Source organism: Eretmochelys imbricata, chromosome 14, assembly GCF_965152235.1.
Source record: "Eretmochelys imbricata isolate rEreImb1 chromosome 14, rEreImb1.hap1, whole genome shotgun sequence".
NCBI classification, from domain to species: Eukaryota; Metazoa; Chordata; order Testudines; family Cheloniidae; genus Eretmochelys; species Eretmochelys imbricata.
Genome location: NC_135585.1, coordinates 40795090 through 40820630, shown reverse-complemented (window position 1 = coordinate 40820630; position 25541 = coordinate 40795090). Strand labels below are relative to the sequence as shown.

The 25541-nt window shown below is 44.1% G+C and overlaps 1 protein-coding gene and 2 pseudogenes across 1 annotated transcript; 2 read left to right on the top strand and 1 right to left on the bottom strand.

Moving 5' to 3' along the window:
- The first annotated feature begins 277 nt into the window (after nt 1–277).
- On the top strand, nt 278–1235 carry LOC144275157 (olfactory receptor 14A16-like; annotated as a pseudogene).
- Nucleotides 1236–6027: 4792 nt separating this feature from the next.
- On the top strand, nt 6028–13899 carry LOC144274035 (olfactory receptor 10A7-like; annotated as a pseudogene).
- Nucleotides 13900–19922: 6023 nt separating this feature from the next.
- LOC144274487 (olfactory receptor 11A1-like) lies at nt 19923–20846 on the bottom strand. The gene has a single exon (XM_077833340.1). The coding sequence runs from the start codon at nt 20844–20846 to the stop codon at nt 19923–19925; it is 924 nt and encodes a 307-aa protein (XP_077689466.1).
- Nucleotides 20847–25541: the final 4695 nt, after the last annotated feature.

Sequence of the window (25541 nt, the reverse complement as noted above, 5' to 3'; positions counted from 1 at the left end):
CCAAATCATCAGCTAGGGTAAAGTAACGAAGCTCCATTGACTTTAAAGGATCTGACCCAATTTACAATAGTGTGATAACATGACTGACTGATTGTCAGAGGTGAGGAGCACTGCCAACACCTACTCATTGTAAGTGACGAGTTCTGTGCACCTTTGACATTCATATAATGAGATATTAGAGAAAGGGGAATCAGGGCAATTCCCTCTGTTGCTCTCATCCTGACCATGGTCCTTCTCATTCCCCCAGCAGCCATCACACAGTGTACTGAGGAAGAAAATGTCCAACCAAACCACCATGACCGAATTCCTTCTCCTGGGGTTCTCTGATGTTCCAGAACTGCAGATTTTATACTTTGTGGTGTTTCTAGTGCTTTACCTGATATCCCTACTGGGGAACCTTCTTATCATCACAGCCATAGCCCTAGACCGACACCTTCACACCCCCATGTACTTCTTCCTGATGAATCTGTCCATTCTAGACCTTGGCTCCATCTCTGCCACCATCCCCAAATCCATGGCTAACTCCCTCATGACCACAAGATCGATTTCTTATGCTGGATGTGTTGCCCAAGTCTTTCTCGTCGTCTTCTTCACTTCAGCAGATTTTGCCATACTGACCATCATGGCGTACGACCGATACACTGCCATCTGCCAACCACTGCACTATGAGACAGTGATGAACAGAAGAGCTTGTGTCCAAATGGCAGCCAGTGCCTGGATCAGTGTTCTTCTCTACTCTGCAGTGCACACTGGAAACACCTTTGGAATATCCTTCTGTGGAGGGAACATGGTGGATCAGTTCTTCTGTGAAGTCCCCCAGCTACTCAAACTCGCTTGCTCTGATTCAGAAATCAGTGAAGTTGGGTTTCTCATCTTTAGTGTGTGCTTAGCCTCAAGCTGCTTTATTTTCATAATTGTATCATATGTTCAGATCTTCACCACAGTGCTGAGAATCCCCCGAGCAGGGCAGGCATAAAGCCTTCTCCACCTGCCTCCCTCACCTCATTGTGGTCTCCTTGTTTATTTGCACGGGGAGCTTTACCTACTTGAAACCCATCTCCAGCTCTACCTCAGGTCTGGATCTCGTGATGGCTGTTCTCTATTCTGTGTTGCCACCAATGATGAATCCAATCTTCTACGGCATGAGGAACAAGGAGCTCAAAGGTGCATTGAGTAAACTGATAGTTTGGAGGTTATTCTCAAAGAAAAAAATGTCCTTATTTCTTCTTCAGTAACAATTTCACTCTGTCTTTCTTGATAAATATAATTATCTGATGACATTATCGCCTGCATGAGAAAATACTGTGCACTCTGTTTATGCAGAATTGGGTATTTACATTAGGAAAAATCCAGACGAACATGACTCAGAAAAATGGGGTTACTATAGGTTTAGACCAATATAAATAAGATCTGAATATATCTATCATATACTGCTACCCATCACCATAGTATCTGAGCACTTTGCTTTGGCTACTGATTTTATGGGCAAAGTCCGTAGTGAGATCTCTGGCTCTTCCTGTTTTGGGGGATAAAATCTCTGATTGAGGTATCAATGCATTTGTTCTTTGTGCTTTTTGTTTGTTTGTTTGTTTGTCAGATTTTTAGCATTTTTTTTTTTTGGGGTTAACTGGTTGGTTGGTGGTTTGTTTTGTTTCTTTGTTCCAGGAAATTGTGGAGGTGGGAAAGCCTGGGGAGATGGTGAGTGTTTGGTTTGACAGAATTTTCAATGTTTGTCCTCCCTTGGAAGTGCCACTATGTCATCTCTTTGATGGGGTTCTCTGAGCGAGCTGAAGGTTTGCTCCCCACAATGATAAAAGGGTGCAAAAGAGGTTTTTGCTTGGCTGAGTTCCTGATGAAATGATTATGTATCGACTGTTGGGGTATTATTGTATTATTAATGATGTTAGAGAAATAACAATCTCAGGTAGGCATCTTTTCTATTATTTTTACCTATTGAATATGTAAAAACGGTGTCATTCTTGCTATGGTGAAAAGGGTGTTTTGAAGAGAAACTTTTTCCAGAGTTTCCTAAAGAAAACCTGACACAGGATAATGAGGTCAGATTTGTATTCCATGGAAGACACTAAGGTTTAGCCCATCACTTCAAGGAGATCAGGATTTGGCCAATAACCTATATACACAAGGATTCAGATTTGTCTGACAGCACCCTGAAGAAAGTGAGTGTGACAGAGAGGTCAGGGTCTGATTTCCCAATTCAGCTAGACCAGCACCAATGCAGAGTAGACCCAATGACATCACACGTTTACTACTGATGCGGTTCTGGCCCAAAGTCACTGGGCAGCACTCAGTAGTGACATGAACACTGGTGTAAGCTTCTTGTCTGGGGTCATTTTGTTCTAATCTTGGTGTAGATGGAAAAGTGCCATCACTTACACTGATCTGGTGTTCCATACGCCTTCCCATGTCGATCTACTCACATCCAAACTGAGAAAGGATCTCAGAAGCTGGCCAGTGATTAGTATTAGGATATCATCTTTGTGCATGGTTGTGTACACTGCATATATGATAGAGAAAAGCAGAGTATGTGATTAGATAGAGAGACAGACAGACAGGACCTTCCTTGTCCTAACACACAACCTCATTTTGTCATCATGATAGATTTCTATTTGATTGTGAATTATGTTAGCTAGCTAGATAATGAATAATCTATGGAAATTATTGTGCAAATTATTGTGCTTCTTTTCCTGTTAACGATTGTCTATGTCCAGATCATGATTTTCTTGTAAGGACTTCTTATTAAACATTATTTAACAAAGATTTTTATGGCTATCTCTTACTCTAGCTGTCATTTACAAACAGTTCGTTGTAAAATACTCGGTGTTTGACCTTTGAGCTGTTTTGACACGATACATTTTTAACATGCTCTCTTTTGCTTCTGTGAACAAATGAAAGTATCACACTGGGGATCCTTAAAAATCAAGGAGCCAATCCTCAGATGGTTTAAATTGTCATAGCTCCATTGAAGTCAATAGATCTCTGAGAATTTTCACCAGCTGAAGATCCGTTCCAAACACTCATGAGTATGAATTTAAAACTCAGTCCCTTTGAATATTCTGTACAAAGACCCTGATTCACAGCCACTTCAGCACATTCTTATGAGTGGCCCCATTGAAGGTTGAAAGGTAAACTCATGCTGAAGTCCCTGTTGAATACGGGTTAGGGCTATGCCTAGGGCTGAAGGCTAACAACAAACTGGTGTCAGACCCTGACACTGTCTCCATTTCTCTCCTTTCCCAGTCAAAGAAAGCCTTACAATTGGTGCATTGGAATTACTCTCCCCTTCTGGGGTCTGAATTATTAACATAAACTAACAATTATTATTCACCAAATCCAAGCTGTCAAGGCTCTGGTCTCTGCAGCCTTTGTATTCATGCAGCCTTTAACTGGTGTCTTTAGAATGGAGCAGCTTGAGACTACAAAGAATGGGACTGTGTTGATGGTTGGTGGGCACATGAAATGAACTGTTTGTCTGTCTATCTCTCTGTATATATACATGACCCCCATCTCAGTCGTTTGATTAATCATATATTTGGTTTTCTGCAGAGGTGTATATTCTCACATCTATAGGGAATATTCAGGGGCAGTTCTGTGCTTAGACCAGGGTGATTTATGAGATCTGGAATCTCTTCCTGCCCCAGCCACACGTTAGCTGTGCAACCTTAGAAGAGAATCATGTCTAGCCGCTCTGTGCCTCACTCTCCCCATCTGCAGAAATGGGTTAAATACTGACCTGCCTCAGCCAGAGTTAGTGAGGCTGACACAAATGATGTTAGTTGTTCAGAGGTGACAGATTGTGATACCTTCATATTGAACGGGACCTTGTTCTGTAAATTATCACAATGGTTTCTGTGGAATTGCTCATGGAACAATTGAAATGACAATCAGTAAGTCGAGCATAATGGGCTCAAAGAATTGGCTTATTATTAATTATTATTATTCTAATATATTTATTACAAATTAGAATAAGAGCAATGCCTTACCTCTTTTTCAGAGCTGGTCATGAAACAAAATATTCTGAAATATTGCATATCAATAAGGAAAAATGTTTTTTTAAATAAGGTTGAAACATTTCATTTGGACTTTATCATTATATCATATTATATAATATTACGTTATATTATATGATAGATGAAATGATATAGAGAAAACAAAATGTTTCAATCTTATCAATTTCCCCTAGAAAATTTTGACAAAATCAATGCATTCCAGCTAAACATTTAGATTTTGTTGAATTAGCATTTTGTTATGGGGAAAACATTTACCTCAAAATTTTCAACCAGCTCTACTTTTTGTTACATCTCTCTTCATAGCTATTTACAGTTGTTATATTTCCTTGTAGACCTGTATTCACATCCTCCTGGCCTCTGGTAATGTGTTCATACTTTAGATCACGTGTGGTCAAACTATGGCCCTTGGGCCGAATCCGGCCCATTAGGGCTTTGGAGGCGGCACATGGGATTGCCAGTCTCTGGCGCAGTGGGGCTAAAGCAGGCTTCCTGCCTGCTCTAGCCCCCCGCCGCTCCTGGAAGCGGCCAGCACCACGTCCCTACGGCCCCCACGTGCCACAGTTCCCATTCTTTGGGAATGGGGAACCACGGCCAATGGGAGCTTCGTGGGAGGTACCCGCAGGCAAGGGCAGCGCATGGAGCCCTCTGCCCCCCGCCCCCTGGGCCGCAGGGACATGGTGCCGGCCACTTCCAGGAGGAGCGCGGGGCCAGGGCAGGCAGGGAGCCTGCTTTAGCCCCGCTGCGCACTGCTGCCACCCCGGAGCCACTCAAGTTAAATGGCGCAGGGCTGGAACCCGCACCCCAAACCCCTCCTGCACCCCTCACTGCAACCCCTGCCCTGAGTCCCCTCCCACACTCCACACACCCTCCTGCACCCCGCACTATCTCCCACACCCCAGCCCCTTGCCCCAGCCCTACATTCATGGCCATGCATGCAAGTTCCCCACCCAGGTGTGGCCCTCAGGCCAAAAAAGTTTGCCCACCCCTGTTTTAGATTCACCGAGCAGGGCAGAAAACTCTGTGCTGATTAGATGGAATTCTAGGGGTAAATCAGCATAGCTCCATTTACTTCAAAGCAGCTTTGCTGATCTGCACCACCTCGGGACCTGCATAGTGTGTCAGTTAGAACATAGTGTAGTCAATCTGTTCCTTATGAATTACAAGTCAGAAACTGTGTATCCTTATTGGAGAGGGAGGGAAGGTGGGATGGTTAAAGGAATGTGAAAGAGGATAGAATTTAAACAAGTAACTTGGGTCCAAATGAAATCTATCGATTGGTCTACTGGTCTATCTATCTATTGGTGTATCTGTATTTTTACTGGTCTGCCTATGTGTCTGCCTGTCTTTCTTTTAGTCTATCTGTGAGTCTATCTGTCTAACTGAGGGGCCCTTTCCAAGCAGTCCTGACTGCTCACAGAGAAGTTATGAACTTTTGGGGGTGATTCTTTCTCTTGAGACATTTTTTCCCATTTTCTGGCCACATCGAGAATATGGAAATGCCAGTCAACCCACACAGGGATTTTCGAAGGACCCTCCATGAGATTTGAACTTGGTGACATGAAGAGAGAATTTGCTCCTGTGACTTTTGGGGAAGATTTTCAAAGGCACATGTGGCATTCAGGCTCCCAGACACTTTAAAATATTTAGGTGCCTAACCCCACTAGAAATCGATGGGAGTTAGCCACTCACATACCTTTGGGGATGTGGGCCACAACTCCTATTGAATGTCCTCGGGAATTGAGTCCATAGCTTCCATGTGTGCCTTTGAACATCTCCTCCTTAGTTCCTGAAATGGGTCATTCCTTCACATGTTATCTAGATATTTATTGTCCCCCCACAGAGGAAATATGCAGAAGAATCAAGATGGGGGAACCTCACTGTGGTGACTGAATTCACTCTACTGGGATTGTCCAACCACCGCAAGTTGTGGGTACCTCTGTTGTCCATCTATCTGTTATTTTACACCATTACCCTGACTGGGAACATCCTTCTCATCACCATGGACCCAGCCTTTCACACCCCCACGTATTTCTTTCTCCGGGTCTTATCCTGCTACACCTTGGTCACTGTCCCCAAGATTCTGGTGAACTTCCTCTCAGAGGACAAGAACATTTCCTACATGGGCTGTGTTGTACAAATGGATTTCCTGCTCTTCCTTGGGGCCTCTGAGGGATTCCTTCTGGCCGCCATGGAGTATGACCACTTGTCAGGATTCCCCCACCCATCCACTCTGAACTCTGTGGTACAGATTTGGGGACCCACATGAAAGACCCCCTAAGCTTATATTCTACCAGCTTAGGTTAAAACTTCCCCAAGGCACAAATTCCTTCCTTGTCCTTGGACAGTATTGCTGCCACCACCAAGTGATTTATAGAAAAATTCAGGGAAGGGTCACTTGGAATCCTGATCCCCAGAAAATATCCCCCCAAACTCCTTTGCCCCCCTTTCCTGTGGAGGCTTGAGAATAATATACCAACCAATTGGCTAGCAATGTGAGCACAGACCAGACCCTTTGTCTTTAGGACACTGAAAATCAATCAGGTTCTGGGACTGGCTCTGTCTGGGTCTCTGGGACTGCATCCACTACTGCTGTTGCAGACATTGGCATGCGGTGTGGGTCCATCACCTCTGACTGGGTCCTGGTAGAAGTTTCCGTAACAGAGCTAGGCAGGACGGCTTGCTTAGCCTGGCTGCCGGTGACCATTCCCACCCTCTTGGGTAGTTTCACATGATTGGCCAAGTCTTCCCCCAACAGCGCGGAGATGGTATAATCATCATAGACTGCAAAAGTCCACGTTCCTGACCAGCCCTTGTACTGGACAGGCAACTTGGCTGTAGGCACATTGAAAGAGTTCGACTTGAGGGGTTGAATTGTCACTTGGATCTCTGGGTCAATTCAAATGGGGGTCCACTGAGGAAGCATGGATAGCCAACACTTGTGCTCCGGTGTCCCTCCAAGCGGTGACCTTCTTCCCGCCCACACTCACAGTTTCCCTCCGCTCCAAGGGTATCTGGGAGGTATCTGGGCCTAAGGACCTCTGGTGTTATCCCGGTGCAATGAACTGTAATCTGTTGGGGTTCATGGGGCAGTTGGCCTTTACATGCCCTGGCTCGTTACACTTAAAACATCGTCCAGCTGACGGGTCACTGGGGCGAGGTGGGTTGCTGGAGAATGGTGTGGCCGGATGATAAGGTGTCTGGAGTATTCCTTTGTGTATAGTTGGGGCCTTGGGCTGCCTCCAGTAGTAGGGTGTGGTTTGAGGTTGTTCCTTCTGGTATCTGCTCCAACTACGACCAGAGTTGTTCCTCTCTCCTCCTTCCACCCATTTTGTTCTGGCTTGCCCCGCCTCTCTGGTGGTCTGGGACTGCTCGTATCGATCAGCATAAGAATGAAGACTTTCTGCTGAGTCCATTTCCTTATCCCATAAACACTGTTTTATTTCTTCCTTGGACATATTCAGGAATTGCTCCTGAGCTATCAAATCACACATTCCGTCAAAGCTAGTGACACCCCATCCTTGCACCCATTTCTCTAACAGATCCTTCCTCTGGTTTAGATAAGCCACATTATTTAGTCCAGGCCCTCTCTTAAGGGTTCGAAATTTTACTCTGTACGTTTCAGATGTAATTTGAAATTGCTTTAAAACAAATCCTTGATCTTATTATAGTCAGAAGCCTCATCAATAGGCATCTTATTGAATATGTCCAGAGCTCATCCAGTTAATTTTGCGACCAATGTGGTCATCTTGTGAGCTTCAGGAATTTTAAGGAGAGTGTTAGAGAGAGAGTTAGAAATAAAACAAACAAACAAACAAAAAACTTGGCTTGTCAAAAAAAAAATATATATAGGTTGTGTTGTAACCGGATACCTATGTTGTCTGATAGTGATTGTCAGCCTACAGAAAAATCCTTAAAAAAACCCTAACACCTTTGTCTCCGGGCAAATAGACAGAAAACCCCCCTAGTTGCTCTTAGGTAAAAAACAACTTTAGGTCTGTGAAGACTTGTGAATTTCCCTGCAGGAGGTTAACTACCCTGCCTTTAGGTAAAGAAAACTCCAGCTCACAAAAGACAATTCCCTTTTGTCTCTGCTCTGGCCCCCAAGCAGAGAGAGAAAAAAAAACCTAACTGCTTTCAGCTTAAAACCTGCTTTCCAGCAGCCCAAAGGAAAAAAAAAATTTCCTTTTAAAAAATCTGTGCTTCTGGTTCAAAAAATCTCAAAATGATTTTAAGTTAATCCCACCGCTCTGCCACCGTGTCAAGGTTCCTTCCCCACTCTGAACTCTCGGGTACAGATGTGGGGACCTGCATGAAAAACCCCCTAAGCTTATTTTTACCAGCTTAGGTTAAAACTTCCCCAAGGTACAAACTATTTTACCTTTTGCCCTGGGACTTTTTTGCTGCCACCACCAAGCGTCTAACAAATATATAATAGAGAAAGAGCCCACTTGGAAACGTCTTTCCTGTCAAAATCCTCCCAAACCCTACACCCCCTTTCCTGGGGAAGGCTTGATAAAAATCCTCACCAATTTGCACAGGTGAACACAGACCCAAACCCTTGGATCTTAAGAACAATGAAAAAGCAATCAGGTTCCTAAAAGAAGAATTTTAATTGAAGAAAAAGTAAAAGAATCACCTCTGTAAAATCAGGATGGTAAATACCTTACAGGGTAATCAGATTCAAAACATAGAGAATCCCTCTAGGCAATACCTTAAGTGACAAAAAGACACACACACACAAAAAAAGAGGAATATACATTCCATTCAGCACAACTTATTTTCTCAGCCATTTAAACAAAACAGAATCTAACGCATATCTAACTAGATTGCTTATTAGCCCTTTACAGGAGATCTGACCTGCATTCCTGCTCTGATCCCGGCAAAAACAACACAGACCGAGAGAACCTATGTTTCTCCCCCCTCCAGCTTTGAAAGTATCTTGTCTCCTCATTGGTCATTTTGGTCAGGTGCCAGCGAGGTTATCTTAGCTCCTTAACCCTTTACAGGTGAAAGGGTTTTTCCTCTGGCCAGGAGGGATTGTAAAGGTGCTGACCCTTCCCTTTATATTTATGACAGCTGCCTATTGGGATGCACAATAGCATCTAAGCAGGTTAAGCTAGTCACTCCCACTGAATGACCACGGGACTTAGCCACCGAGCTCATTTAGGAGCATTGATAAATCCCCATAGGTGCCTATCTCCATCTTTGTGATCCTGGCTCACAGATAACACAGAAACTGGGTTGGAATCAGGGAATGCTGGGGGAGATCATAGGCCCCATGCTATGTGAGGGTCGGACTGGAGGGACAGAATGGCTCTTTTGCCTTCATCAGCTAGGCATCACTGTACTTGCCCCTGGCCTCTGCTGCTGAGCTGTGCAGGGCTCCAGGGAGTGAGTCCCACCCACCCTTAGGAAATAGACATGAATAAAGAAAAGGAGTACTTGTGGCACCTTAGAGACTAACCAATTTATTTGAGCATGAGCTTTATCATGCTCATTGTAGGGAGAGTGGTCACTCTGGATGAGCTATTACCAGCAGGATAGTGAGTTTGTGTGTGTGGTTTTTGGAGGGGGGTGAGGGGGTGAGAGAACCTGGATTTGTGCAGGAAATGGCCCACCTTGATTACCATGCACATTGTGTAGAGAGTTGTCACTTTGGTTGGGCTATTACCAACAGGAGAGTGAGTTTGTGTGTGGGGGGGTGGAGGGTGAGAAAACCTGGATTTGTGCTGGAAATGGCCCAACTTGATGATCACTTTAGATAAGCTATTACCAGCAGGACAGTGGGGTGGGAGGAGGTATTGTTTCATGATCTCTGTGTGTATAAAGTCTGCTGCAGTTTCCACGGTATGCATCCGATGAAGTGAGCTGTAGCTCACGAAAGCTCATGCTCAAATAAATTAGTACTCCTTTTCTTTTTGCGAATACAGACTAACACGGCTGTTACTCTGAAACCAGACATTAATAAATTACCTTGCTGCAGCATCAGTCCTTTAATGCCAGTGATGCTCAACGCCAGCTACACACAGCTCATCTGCAGAGAGCAACAGGTTTGAGTCTAGTTCTGGCAGTGCAGTCTCAAAATGAAGCGGGGAAAGAATTCTCAGATGCATGTGCTTTTCGCTTCTAGATTCTGGTACAAAGATTGATATTGACCAAAGAATTGTAGTGCTGGATGACTGATTGGATCATACATTGGGGAAAAAATCCACAAAGATCAGCACAGTAAGTTTGCTTTTTCAATTAACTAGGTTTGGGGAGGAACATACAGGGAAAATTAAGAGGATAAATATGAATTACAATCTGAGCTCGTTAAGACTTTTACTCTCAAATTAATCAGATGGCTACTGCTGATTGGAATTTTTCCACCCTTCAGGAAAATTTTGACTTTTCACTGAAAACCCCAAATCCATTTTTTTCCCCTGTAGATTCATACAAGGTTCATGTGCTTGGCAACATTCAGGGCACACCCGGAGTGTTGTGTAGGAGCTGTGCACACACAGCTCCTCTCAAGGGCATGAACCTTGGAATCTCGCCCAGATGACATGAACCGTGGGAAGCCTCCCAGGACTGGGCTCAAGGCCCGAGAGCAAGGAATGTGGTAGATAGAAATTGGTAAATAAGACTGTTAAACAAAGCCAATGTATTCCTTTTAACTGTTGGAGAATGTAATGCGCGGGGGGAGAGAAAAGAATAAAGGAGAGGGTGGAAAGCTGACAGGCAGAAGCCCGTTAGCAGACCAGCTTGCTTGCTCGCTTAAAGCTCTGTGCTGTCTTGTCATTGAACCGCAACATTCCTCCCTCAGTTTTTGGCAAATGAAACCTTTCTGCTGAAATGTGGATTTTTTTAATCAAAAAACCAAAAATGTTTGGGTTTTGAGTTTTCAGTTTCTTTAGTGAACAATCCAAAAATGTTTGGAGAAAAGCAGACAGATTCTGAGATTTGTTGTTGTTTAGCTGAAAACCCAGTCTGGATTAAAAAGAACACAGCTGAAAATGTCCAACCAGCCTTAAAAACCTCAAATAAATTGGAGAACATTAATATTGCCTGTTAAACCCTTAATTTCAAACCATTTATTCTGTTGCATCTGTGTGATTACTCTTTCAAATGGATAGCTGCGAGTAGGTAACAACTGAATAACCAGTAAAGTTGACAGCTCACAGACTCTGTTTTATACAGACTAGCCCCTTTCAACCCTGGGTTAGAGCTGAGCCAAGCAGACAACCCCTGTCTATCCTGACCCGTTCAAGGACATACAGGAGCTCACTGCAAATAGAAGTCAGAGCGCCTGTCATTGCTTCACTCTTCTGCTGGCTGAGTATACTCGGTGTCAATGGGTGTGCAGAACTTACACATAACGAGACATGGGGCTATGTTTCCAAAGGTATTTTGGCACCTAGTGGGACTTTCAGAAGCACCTAGGAGCTTATAACTCATTGATTTCAAGTAGTGTTGAGGGCCCTGATGCTTTTGAGAATCTCACTAGGTGCATCAATACCTTTAAAAATCTTCCCCCCGTCCCCTCTCCGAAAGCCCTTACAGTCCTAGTAGACACAGCAGAGAAATGGAGGGAGGGGAAACTGAGGCAGAAAGAGGGGAAATGACTGGCCCAAGGTCACACAGCAGGTCACTGGCAGAGACAAGAGTAGAGCCCAAGTGTCCTGGCAATCCCTGCACCTCACGCACAGAGTAAACAATACAACACAGTGATGATGGAGGGATGCTGTTTGTCCATTGTTACATGCCGGCCGAACTGCAGCTGGGAGTTGGTGCCATAAATCAATTTGGAAGCAGGCAGCTGGCCCTCTAGGCACAGAGCTTGGGGTAGAAAAATCACAGATGAGCCGCTACTTACAAGGCTGTGTGTGTCTACGGGGGAATCAGGCTGTGTTTAACAAGCAACATCGTGGGCGAAATCGTCAGATGGGGTAAAGTAACGAAGCTCCATTGACTTTAAAGGATCTGACCCAATTTACAATAGTGTGATAACATGACTGACTGATTGTCAGAGGTGAGGAGCACTGCCAACACCTACTCATTGTAAGTGATGAGTTCTGTGCACCTTTGACATTCATATAATGAGATATTAGAGAAAGGGGAATCAGGGCAATTCCCACTGTTGCGCTAATCCTGACCATTGTCCGTCTCATTCCCCGTACAGCTATCACACGGTGTACTGAGGAAGAAAATGTCCAACCAAACCACCATGACCGAATTCCTTCTCCTGGGGTTCTCTGATGTTCCAGAAATGCAGATTTTATACTTTGTGGTGTTTCTAGTGCTTTACCTGATATCCCTACTGGGGAACCTTCCCATCATCACAGCCATAGCCCTCAACCACCACCTTCACACCCCCCTGTACTTCTTCCTGATGAATCTGTCCATCCTAGACCTCAGCTCCATCTCTGTCACCATCCCCAAATCCATGGCCAACTCCCTCATGAACACAACATCGATTTCTTATTCTGGATGCATTGCCCAAGTCTTTCTCGTCATCTTCTTCGCTTCAGCAGATTTTGCCATACTGACCATCCTGGTGTACGATCGATATGACGCCATCTGTCAACCACTGCACTACGAGACAGTAATGAACAGAAAAGCTTGCGTCCAAATGGCAGCCAGTGCCTGGACCAATGTTCTTCTCTACTCTGCAGTGCACACTGGAAAAACCTTTGCAATATCCTTCTGTGGAGACAACATGGTGCATCAGTTCTTCTGTGAAGTCCCCCAGCTATCCTTTGTCTTTAGGACACTGACAATCAATCAGGTTCTTCAAAGAAGAACTTTACTGATAATGAAAAAAGTAAAAGAATCACACCTGCAAAATCAGGATGGAAGGTAACTTTACAGGGTAATACAAAGATTTAAAACACAGAGGATTCCCCACTGCGCTCAGCTTGAAAGTTACAAAAACAGGAATAAAACTACCTTTCTAGCAGAGGAAATTTCACAAGCCAAAACAAAAGAGAACCGAATGCAATTCCTTGCCTTACCTACAATTTCTGTAATTTTAGATGGATTCTTCCAGGTATGTTTTCAAGAGATATTGTACCTGCTTGGTCTCTCCCTCCATCCGGAACAAAACAAACAAAACAAAACAAAGAGAGCCACAAACAAGCCCTCTCTCCCCCACCCCAGATTTGAAAGTATCTTCTTTTCTCATTGGTCCTTCTGGTCAGGTGCCAACTAGGTGATTTGAGCTACTTAACCCCTTACAGGTAAAGTGATTCAGTACAGCCACCAAGGAGGGATTTTGTGCTATGCTTTCTTTATATTTATGACACTGCTACGTGGCCATATGCAACCTACTGAGGTACAGGCTCATCATGAACAGGACGGTCTGCCTTTCATTGGCAGTTCTCTCATAGTTCAGTGGTAATGTGGTGTCCCTAGAACAGACAGTCCGGAGTTTCACCTTGCCATTTTGTGTCTCCAATAAGATTAACTATTTCTTCTGTGACATTCCCCCATTGATTAAGCTTTCTTGCATTGACACCTTTCAGTATGAAATGCAGTTGTTTACAGCTGCTATACTGGTCATCTTCATGCCATTACTCTCATCCTTGTGTCCTACATCTTTATTATCTCCACCATCTTAAAGATGGCATTAGCTGAAGGCAGACACAAAGCCTTCTCCACCTATTTCTCACACCTCATTGTGGTGACACTGTATTATGGGAGCAGCAGCCTGATCTATTTAAGACCCATTAACTTACCAGACAGCAACAAAGTGCTATCTCTGATCTACGCAACCGTCACACCCACCTTGAACCGCTTTATTTACAGCCTGAGGAAGAAGGAGGTGAAAGAGGCTCTGAGGAGAATATTGCGGGACATGATGAAGAGAAAAATATTTTCTCATAGAAAGTAATTTGGGTACACATCTTTTTTCTGATGTCAGTTACACAACTGTGCAAATCTGGAGTAGCTCCTTTGAAGTCAATGGCATTCAATGCTATGGTTGAACTAGTGTCCAAAAACTGCAAAAAGAAACACATAAAATGTTACCGTTCTGTCAATTTTTGTGTGCATTGGAATTAGGAAATCTGGTCAAAAAAAGTCATCAAAGTTTCAGAAATAATGATCATCTCTGTAGCTGATTGAAACACTGAAAAAATCACATGTGTATATGATTGTCTTCTAGATACCTGTATTTATTGGGAAGGGCTTGCATGGATCTGGGAAGGGCATGTGGACAGCATCACGTCTCGGTTCATTGCCCCTTTAGGGTTAATGTTGTCCAAATGCTATTCATTTAATCATGAATGTCTGGTTGACTGTGGCAAGGTAAGCTGGTGGTTCAGTCATTCCTTCATGGGACAGGTGTCTATATCTGAGGAAAGTTCCTCCAAATTTTCATTCATCCCTGCCCTGTTCGGCCAAGGTCTGAAAGAAACCATGGAGTATGATGGCATGAATCTCCATGGCCTTGCAGCTTCTGTAGTCGATTACACTTGCAGAAAGCAATTACAGAGCTGATGTAAAATGCTAGCAGAGCAGAATGATAGTGCCTGATTCTTTCTCTGACTGACACCAGTGTCAATCAGAAGGGACTGCACGGCCATCAGAGGCAAAAGCTCAGTACCAATGCGGACACAAGAACAAATGGATATAAACTGGCCATCAGGAAGTTTAGACTTGAAATTAGACGAAGGTTTCTAACCATCAGAGGAGTGAAGTTCTGGAACAGCCTTCCAAGGGAAGCAGTGGGGGCAAAAGACCTATCTGGCTTCAAGATTAAACTGAATAAGTTTATGGAGGAGAGGGTATGATGGGATAACATGATGTTGGCAATTAATTGATTGTTAACTACTCATGGTAAATAGGCCCAATGGCCTGTGATTGAATGTTAAATGGGGTGGGATCTGAGTTACCACCGAGAATTCTTTCCTGGGTATCTGGCTGGTGAGTCTTACCCACATGCTCAGGGTACAGCTGATTGCCATATTTGGGGTCGGCAAGGAATTTTCCTCCTGCCATATTTGGGGTTGGCAAGGAATTTTCCTCCAGGGCAGATTGGCAGAAGCCCCCGGGGTTGTTCACCTTCCTCTGCAGCATGGGGCATGGGTCGCTTGCTGGAGGATTCTCTGCACCTTGAAGTCTTTAAACCATGATCTGAGGACTTCAATAGCTCAGACACAGGTGAGAGGTTTATTGCAGGAGTGAGTGGGTGAGATTTGGTGGCCTGCATTGTGCAGGAGGTAAGACTAGATGACATAATGGTCCCTTCTGACCTTAATATCTATGAGTCTATGAGGAAATAGGTCCTGAGCATTTATATTCTTATTCAGAGGTGTGAATGATTGCACAAATTGCAAGGCAGTGGACATTCATACTTCCCTCTCCTTCCTCGAACTGGCTTATATAAAGTAGGCCAGTTGGCTGGTTGTTCTCCAATTTCTCCATTCTAGGTACACTACAAAAAAGAATTTTTCTCAGGGAACCTTTGGCCAACTCCTGAGTCTCTCAGTCCTATTAGGGAAGGAGCCAAAGCTCAATGAAGTCAATGGGGAGACTCCCATTGAAGTCAGTGAGCTTTGGACCAGGCCCAAATTCTTAAAGGGTGAAACTCACTGCTGTTCAGAAGATCAATACAAGACCTGTGCACCACCTGACTCCTAGTTAAGTCCTCAAAATATGTCTGAAGTGTTGTGTAGGCCTAATGCTGGCACTCTGGGGAGGGTAATATTTCACCCCAAATGATGCATTCTGAAACTATTACTGAGAGCTCGATGTAGAACACGTGGCTCACAAACAACTTTTTGATCGTCACTGCACATGGGTCATGTTTAACTGACATGATGCGGATCTGAGGTGGGTGGAGCATTGCTGAAGTGAACACTTGACCTGTTCTGTGAATGGATAGAGGTTCCCTGTTCTTTCTAGGAATAATGTGAAAACTCTTGATGTTGAGTAGAGCTGGTGGGAAAATGAGGATTTTTCCTGTGGAAAATTGTATGGGAAATATCCCCATTAGAAAGATTTCTGTCTGGAAATTCCAATTTTCCTGAAAGAAATTTTGAAACCATAGGAAAGTATTATGGGAAAGCATTGGGTTTTTTCACACTTTCTTCCTGTTTCCAAACTATTTCCACCGAACACTGACTATTGTTAAGTGTTGAAAGCATTTTCTTTAACAGTGAAAGTATGCTTTATCTCTGACAGCAATATTTTCAACCCTTAATTTTTATTTTCCAAATGGCAAAAGTTAGAGGAAGGTCAAGAAGTAGGGCCTTTCCCCCGCACTTTCTTACCATTTTCCAAATTTTGCCATTTGCAAAATATCCTGCTGGGGGGAGGCTCCTGGGCTGGGAATTTCCCAGGAGACACAGGGAGCTGGGTGCCCAGTGGACACTGGGAGCTGCGTGCCAGTCAGTGGGTGACACTGAGACTGGGGTCTATCTATCTATATGGCTGGCTGGTAATTTGATGTATTGTCATGTTTTTAAGCATGTTTTTAACATTTAATAAAATGTTCTTATATGAATTTAAAATAAAAAAAAACAATAGTAACAACAACGATAATAATAATAATTAATCATACAAAATCAGAGTAGTTAGCACAACGTGATTTGGGGGCAAAATATTTTTTTCTTTATTTGTATGTTAAATTCCCAGGCAACCATTTGTGGTGTTCTAGAAATGCTAAATAAGAATAATTTTCTGTTTGATCTTCCTGATTACAAAATGGGGAAAATGATAACTATCTAGCCATGAGAAGATTAACACTTTGCTATTCTGACTGAACTTTCAACATACTAGCCATGATTCAGCACCCTGCTTTATGTCAGCACAATAGCTTTGATTTCAGGAGTTTCGATCAATGTGTAACTGGAGTAACACACAAATATCTCAGAGCCATTCTGTAAAGGTCTCAATCAATAGGTCTGGTAGTAGCAGACCAGGGGAAAAGGAACTAAAATTCATAGTATATGAGTGGCTTCCTGCTTCAATGAATGAAAAAGACTCCGGTGACCTCTAGTTACCCAGGCTCAGATCCACAAAGGGACTTAGGCACCTCAAGACTAGATTTAGGCACTTTTAGGCACCACTGCAATCCACAAACACTCACTCTGCTTCCACTTAACTCTGTAGGCACCTACACTTACTTCTGGGCAGATTCTTAAAGGTATTTCGGTGCCTAGTGGGATTTTCAAAAGCCTCTGAGCACCTAACACTCATTGAAATCCCTACCTTTAAAAATACCTTTAAAAATCTGGACCTAGGCACCTAAATTTGCACTGTAAACAATTCCCAAAGTATCTTATTTTGTGTCTCTGGGCGTGCGTCCGTGGAAGCCCCAGCATAATCCACAAACCCGTGAAGATGGGTGTTGCCCAGCTTATCTCACCTGCGAAACCTTGTCCAGTAGGCAGGCTCTGAACACACATAACTCTACACAAAATGGCCAGAGGGACACAGGGGTGCTGGAATAGGGGGAGCCAGGGGGCCATGGCCCCACCACTTTTTACTGGCCTTAAGGGCAAGTGAGAGGCGGGAGGCGGCAGAGAAGAGCGAGCAAGGTGCGGGGCCTTCAGGAGAAGAGGTGGTGCCGGAGCAGGGCCTCGGGGGAAGGTGCAGGATGAGGGTGGGGCCTCAAGGGAAGGGGTGGAGTGGAGGCAGGGCCTTGGGGGAAGAGGTGGTGTGGGGCCGGGGCCTCAGAGAAGAGCAGTGTGGGGGCAGGGCCTTGGGGAAGAGGCGTTGCGGGGGCAGGGCCTCTGGTTGATCAGGAGAAGGAATTAGCACAAGGATCTTCCATCTCTCCAATGACTGACCTGACCACTGGGATGCAGAGTCACTTTTGCTCACTCTGAGGCCCAGTGCATATTTAATTGTTTATATACAGTACAACAGCTTCAACAGGAGAGACTGGAAGAGCACCACATTTGGATATCCTTTAGTTAGGCTTGGCAGAATTCAATTTTTATTTTTTTATAATTTCAGCGTATAATATCAGTGTGTACTTTTAAGCATTTTTTTCTATTTTTATCAGTTTTTGCATTTGAGTTTTAAGTATTGGTTTTTTCCAGATTTTTATTGATTTAAACAATCAGAGGTGTGGGAAATTGTGAGGGTGAGTCACACAACAGAGCTGGTCAGACGATAATTGTTTAATGACAGGAGATGTTGGTTTTTAAAAGTTAAAGCTTTACAACCATTACAACACACGCTGACAACATCACGTGTCAAAATATACAAGGCAAATATCCTTAAATCAAACTCTAATAAATTCTCAAGCAGCATTTTTCTTACTTTGCCTATCTGTAAATTTCTTTTCTTAGCAACGGAAATATTTTTTTCATTCTTTTTTGTGTGTACTGTAAAATTGATGTGTACGGGACATTTAGAGATACAAATCTAATCCTTCAAGCCTATCTTTCCCCCAATGGTTAGAGCATGTATCTAAAAAGTAGAAAACCATTGTTCAATTCCCTTCTTCCTCTCAGGCAGAGGGGGAAATTGAACTGTGGGTCTCCCACATTCTTCGTGAGTGCCCTAAGCAGTGGGCTAAAGTTTATAAGAGAGGCCTTCTCCTCTCCCTGCTATTTGGTATGTGGTTGGGTTGCTCTGAGACTGCCTACCAGCTGAGGTATGCCACATGTTGTGATAGGCATGTGTAGGGCCCATGGATCTGGAAATGTGTGTTGTGGGGGGTTTTGACTACTGTGGCAGTGGAGATATGCTGGCAGGTTTTGCATCTGTTGTAATGGCAGGGGCTGGTTCTGCTTTGAGTTGGTGGCTCCTGGTGTGTTGTGAGCTTGCTTCTGATAATGAGGTTGGAGAGGTTGCAGGGGTGTGTTTGAAGGCCAGAGGAGGGGGTTCGGGAAAGATATCATTCAGGATGTGGTCCCCAGTGAGTATGGGTTGTAATTGTTTCATGATACTTAAATTCATAAATCTGCTACACAGCAAAAATCATGGCCTTAATTATTAAGTTGTACCCTGTAAGTTGTAATGCTGTAAGTTTCACTGGTGATAGGGGACCGGTGAAAGTAAAGCGCTGGTTTGTGCACTCACTCAATTCCTCAGGCGTCAGAGAGTGTTTACACTACCAGCACTTCCATCCCCGATGAGAGCAGCGCTGTAGGGCAGCTATCCCAGAGCTGTAAGTTTCACTGCAAAAAGTCATTAACAAGAGTAGACAGTCCAGCAGTTTTAGCGCAAAAAAGGGACTTTTTGCCCTTTAAATAGTAAGTGTAGACATACCCCAACCCTTTTTGTCCTGTGACTGGAGAGGTGTTAACTGCCCACTTCACCTTGAATAGCCTCTTGCAACGTGTTAAGGCCTTATCTGTTCCACATTTGTATGCAGCTGTGACATGCCGAGTACCTGTCCCGGATCTCAAGAAGACCTCTGTGTAAATTCAAAAGCTTGTCTCTTTCACCAGCATAAGCTGGACCAATAAACGATATTACCTCACCTACCTTGTCTCTCTAATATCCTGGGGAAAAACACAGCTAAAACAACACTGCAAACATCGTATACCTCGCGTAGACCTGCTGCACTATAGGGAACTTCATCAGGAATAAACCCCTTAAGTCCCCACTGACATCAGTGGAGTTCAGTTGAGGGTGGGCTGGACATGCTCTGCCCATCTTGCAGTGCAGCTCCTTTAGCTCACTTTACCCCAGGCAGATCCAGGTCCATCCAGACTGCGCCTTATGAGTCAGCGAATACCTGGCGCTGCAATCATTACTTAGAAACTGGCCTTCCTGCACACCAGGGGTCTCACTGTAGGTAATAGAACTGCTCGAATAATTCAGGGCTCCCACGTGCACTGTGGTTTGCTATATTACACCACTTGATGAGCTCCCATTATATCCATTTTATTGCAACTTACAATAAATGTTGAGAAAAAAGTTTGTGATTGGTTATAAAAGCCATAGTCTTACTTAGAGCTTTCTCAGGGCCTCCTTGACCTCCTTGTTTCTCAGGCTGTAGATGAGGGGATTGACCACGGGAGTCAGGATGGTGTAGAAGACGGAGGACACTTTGTTCAGGTCTCGCAGTGCAGCAGTGTCTGGGAGCATGTAAACAACAAACAGGGTCCCATAGAAAATTGTCACCACGATGAGGTGAGAGGAGCAGGTGGAAAAAGCCTTTTGCCTCCCAGCGCTGGAAGAGATTCTCAGGACAGTGCTGATGATAGCCATGTAAGATGCCAGGGTTAATAGAAATGGGAGAAGAATGAATATGAAGCAGACAGGGGAAATCACAAGAACCATCAAGCTGGTGTCACTGCAGGACAGTTTTATCAATGAGGTGTAATCACAAAGGAAATGGTCAATTTCATTGGGGCCACAGAAAATCAATTGTGATAGCCAACATACTGTGATGCTGCTGACTACAGACCCACTTAGCCAAGACCCAGCTGCTAGCTGGAAGGAAAATCTCCTATTCATGCAGGCTGCATAATGCAGGGGTTTGCATATGGCTAAATACCGATCGTAAGACATCACTGATAAGAGACAACATTCTGCAGCTAACAGAGAACCAAAGATATCAGATTGTACCAGGCAGCCACGAACAGAAATGGATCTGTCCCCAGTCAGGAGACTGGCCAGCATCCTGGGCAGGATGGTGGAGGTGTAGCAGGTCTCCAAGCAGGACAAGTTCCCCAGGAAGAAGTACATGGGGGTGTGAAGGTGCTGATCGGACACAACTAGTGCAACAACGAGGACGTTCCCAGCCACTGTCACAATGTAGATCAGTAGAAACAGCGGGAAGAGAAGAATTTTCAGTTCATGGAGATTCCCAAAGTCCAGGAGGATAAATCCTGTGATGGACGTTTGATTTCTCTCCTTTGTGTCTGCCATGGATTCTAGCAAGAAAAGTAATTTTTAAAAAGTAGTAATAATAGCTTGTGAAATATGACATGAAACAGGTACCTTTGTGGGGAGGGTGTTACTTTGTTAGTCTCTAAGTTGCCACAAGTACTCCTCTTCTTTTAACAAAAACAAATTTATTTGAGCATAAGCTCACCGAGAAGGCCTCAGCTGGAGGACTAGGTTCAGTTTTGGCAATCACACAATAAGAAATATGTGGACAAATTGGAGAGAATCTAGAAGTGCGCAACAAAATGATAAAAGGTTTAGAAAATCCGATCTATGAAGCAAGGTGGAAAGAACTGGGCATATTTAGTCTAGAGAAGAAAAAACGGAGGGGGAACCTGATGAGCCTTCAAACATGTAAGAGGTTGTTACAAAGAGGACAGGGATCACTTGTTCTTTATGTCCACTAAGGGTCTCACAAGAAGCAATCAGCTTTATCTGCAGCAAGGGAGATTTGGTTTAGACAGTAGAAAAACTTTCTAACTCTAAGGATAGGGAAGCCCCAGAACAGGTTACAAGGCAGGTTGTGGAATCCCCATTATCTGACTTTTTAAAAAGCAGCTTAGACAAACACCTGTCAGAGATGGTCTAGATGGTCAGCACAGGAGGCTGGACTTGGTGTCCTCTCAAGATCCTTTCCAGCCCTTCAGTTCTATGATTCATTATTCTACCTCCTTCTCATACACATATCTGCATTTTTTACTGATACCTTAGTTAGTGATGAATTTGTATGTGAATTTTGAATTAAGCAGTACAATAGTAGTTGTTTGTTTGTTATTCTATGTCTTTGTTTAGGGAGTTTTAACAGAATGACTAGCCATGCAAATATGAGATACAATACAATATTCATTTTAATACTTGCCTATTTCTTCTTCATATCCGCATCACATTGCATTTTTTGCCGTCATATTGAACTGTAAACTCATGTGTTTTAGGGTTTCTTTTATCTTCTGTAACTTAGAAATCACTCTGATGGCAAATGAATGAAGTTAGATAAATAGGTAGATAGATAGATGAAGGAGAGACAGAGACACTGCCAGATAGACAGGCAGAAATAAAGCTAGATTGTGGAGGGAAGGCTAGATAGCGACAGATGGGCAGACAGAGAGTTAGCTAGCTAGATACCTCATTGAAGATTTCCTATTTTAAGGTTTGTTCCTCCTACTGAATATGTGGCTTTTGTGCAGTGAATGACTGGGGAGGCAGAAATTCTCATAAATCCTCACAAATTCTTGCCATCTAGCTCTGGCTAGGGCTGACTCTGAGTAAACCCAGGGTGTTCTACATACGTCTAAAACTGTCTGTTCAGGGTGTGTCTCACAGAAACACAGACTCTCTGTTACACATTATTCATGACAATATACATCATCCTTTACCTTCTGTGAATCTTGTGAGAAAGGTTGTGCTTCCTCAAAAACCGGTATAATAAAAGCTGGAGTCTCTGAAGTGACCTCTTCATGCAGCCTTTCAGAGACCAGGATCCAGGATCCAGAGTCTATCACCATCTTCTTCATGGACCACAGTAAAGAGACCTAAGAGTTCTACAGAGGATCCCCTGTTCTATTCTCCTGCTTGTCACAGCTGGCTTTTATCTGATCCCAAAAAGTGAATGCCTTCTCTGATTTGTTATACGAGAGTGAAACAACTCCCTGGAAACTTATGCTAATGGGAATTTACAATTGCCGCAAAGGCAGCGTTAATGCTCCATTTTATTTTTAGCAGTTACAAACAAGTTTAACACATGAACTCCTAACCTCAAAGAGAAAGTTGCGGAAATAGGACAACTTCTAGCTTCAAAGGAATAGTTATGGTGACAGGAAAATGTCTAACATCAAAGGAGGTGTTTCTCTTTACCAATTCTAAGGGACATAGGAATTGCCATTCTGGAGGAGGCCAGTCATCCACCTTGTCCACTCTCCAGTCTCTGAATTAGCTAGTACCAACTGCTTTAGAAGAGGGTTCATAGATTCAACCATCTTAGGAGAGCAGGGACATTGAATCACCTTCCCTGTACATAGCAGAACATTACATTTCACCCAGTTGCCCCTGTACTTAGCCCAATAACATGTGTTTGGTTAAAGCAACTTTCAGAAAAGCATCTGCTCTTGATGTGAAGATATCAAGAGATGGAGAATTCACCACTTCTCTTGGTAGCTTGTTCCAATGGTTAATCGACTTCTCCAGAAGTGTGACTCCCTGGCTGGCGTGCCTCCTCATGGTTGGGCATGGCATAGTTTTAGTTGGGGATTGGTTCTGCTTTGAGCAGGGGGTTGGACTAGATAAACTCCTGAGGTCCCTTCGAACCCTGATATTCTATGATTCTATGATTCATAGCAAGGTCATCTTCTTCTTCGGCACTCTTTGCTGATTGTCACTCTGGCTGTGCTGTGATCTACTTCTCGTAACTCAGCTCTCCAGCCAAGTCACATGTATTCCCATCCAATCTGCGGTAAACCCAGTCTAGCTCCTCAGTAGTCCAGTGGTTTCATGCCAGGTCTTCAGGCTGACTTCAGGCTTTATTGGCCTTCCAGCTCATCTCTGGGGGTCTTTGTGCCACCATCTTCGGGGGGCTGGGAGGGGAACCCAGGCTTACTATCTACTCTGGGTACCCTGTAGTAAGCAGTTCAGCTCTGTCTATTCACACCCTTTGCCTCCTCCTGGGCTACTTTCTAACTCAGCCTGTCATAGAATCATAGAATATTAGGGTTGGAAGAGACCTCAGGAGGTCATCTAGTCCAATCCCCTGCTCAAAGCAGGACCAAAGCCAACTAAATCTTCCCAGGCAGGGCTTTGTCAAGCCGGGCCTTAAAAGCCTCTAAGAATGGAGATTCCACCACGTCCCGAGGTAACCCATTCCAGTGCTTCACCACCCTCCTAGAGAAATAGTGTTTCCTAATATCCAACCTAGACCTCCCCCACTGCAACTCGAGACCACGGCTTCTTGTTCTGCCATCTGCCACCACTGAGAACAGCCTAGCTCCATCCTTTTTGGAACCCCCCTTCAGGTAGTTGAAGGCTGCTATCAAATCCCCCCTCACTCTTCTCTTCTGCAGACTAAATAACCCCAGTTCCCTCAGCCACTCCTTGTAAGTCATGTGCCCCAGCCCCCTAATCATTTCTGTTGAGCTCTGCTGGACTCTCTCCAATTTGTCCACATCCCTTCTGTAGTGGGGGGACCAAAACTGGACACAATACTCGAGGTGTGGCCTCACCAGTGCTGAAAAGAGGGGAATAATCACTTCCCTCAATCGGCTGGCAATACTTCTACTAATACAGCCCAATATGCCATTGGCCTTCCGGGCAACAAGGGCACACTGCTGACTTATATCTAGTTTCTTGTCCACTGCAATCCCCAGGTCCTTTCCTGCAGGGAAACTCAGGAGGGCTCATCTGGGATTTGAACCAGGGACCTCTTGCACCCAGAGCGAGTGAGACTCATACCCCTTGACCAATGAGCCTGGCCCTTAGACTTTCTCACAGCTCCTTCTCAGGCGCACTCCTCCACAGATCCCAGAGGGAAAGAGGATTCGTTATGGTGAACAAAGGAAATGTACAGGTCCAAGGTGGGGTCTATCTGCCCCAAAGAGGATCTGGCACCTAGCAGGCTCAGGACAGCATCTGGCCCCAGACCAGCCTGCCTCCACACAATCTATAGGTTTTCTCTGACACCTTCCTTCAAGGTGTTAGCACAAGAGGTCCACTCCTTCTCCTGCTCAGCCCTTACTGTATTGGGCTTTTCCTTTTTCAACTGCTCCCTCCAGGCTTTGACCCCTCTCATAGGTGTAACAAGATAGGGCTAACTGAGCACCTGGGCCCTCATTAGCTTCTTTCCAGCCACTGTGTGGTCACTGTACCCCTTCAAACCCTCACTGTTAGATATTTGTGCCCTATTTCTAATTTACATTTGTCTGGTTTCAACTTCCAGCCATTGGTTCTTATCCTGCTCATTTGAAAGTGCCCTTAGGACCAGGTACTTTCTCCCCATGAAGGAACATATACGTTTTAATCAAGTCACCTCTCAGTCTTCTTTTTGATAAGACTGAGAGGTGGAACACTATGACCCCATCAAAAGTCTCCACGTATCCTAATCAGTTAGCGGTTGGCTTAATACGGGATAAGTGCTCTGGTGAATCTGAAGCAAAAAATAATTTATCACTACAAGCAGTAACGTCCTGGAGTCGTAACCCTGCTTTCCTTGTTTACCCAAATTTCCCATTGATCCTTGCGGACAAGAAACTGGGCACTATAGTTTGGAATGCAATGTTACACCCAAAATCTTACTCACATAATGGGCTGAGCAGAGAAGCTGAGGATCTCTGAATCAGATTCCCCTTTCTTCTCTCGAGTGACCTTGATAATAACTTGCACATCACCCCCATCAGTGGGATAAATACACTAAAATATAATGATTAGTGCTGATCAAAAATTATCTTATGGAACAATTTTCCAGTGGAACATACTCTTTTGACAGAATAGGAACTTTTCATGGGAGTGTGTTGAATCCATTGAAACTTTTAGTGGAAACCAGGGAGGCTCCTGGTTGACTTTCAGCTTGACTGCTGCCTGATTCCTCGGCTGCCCAGATACCTATGCTGTCTGGCTTTCCAGCTGTCCAGCAGGAAATGTAAATTTTAATGAAATCACATTTTTCAAGGGAAAAATCTCTCAAGTGAAAAATCC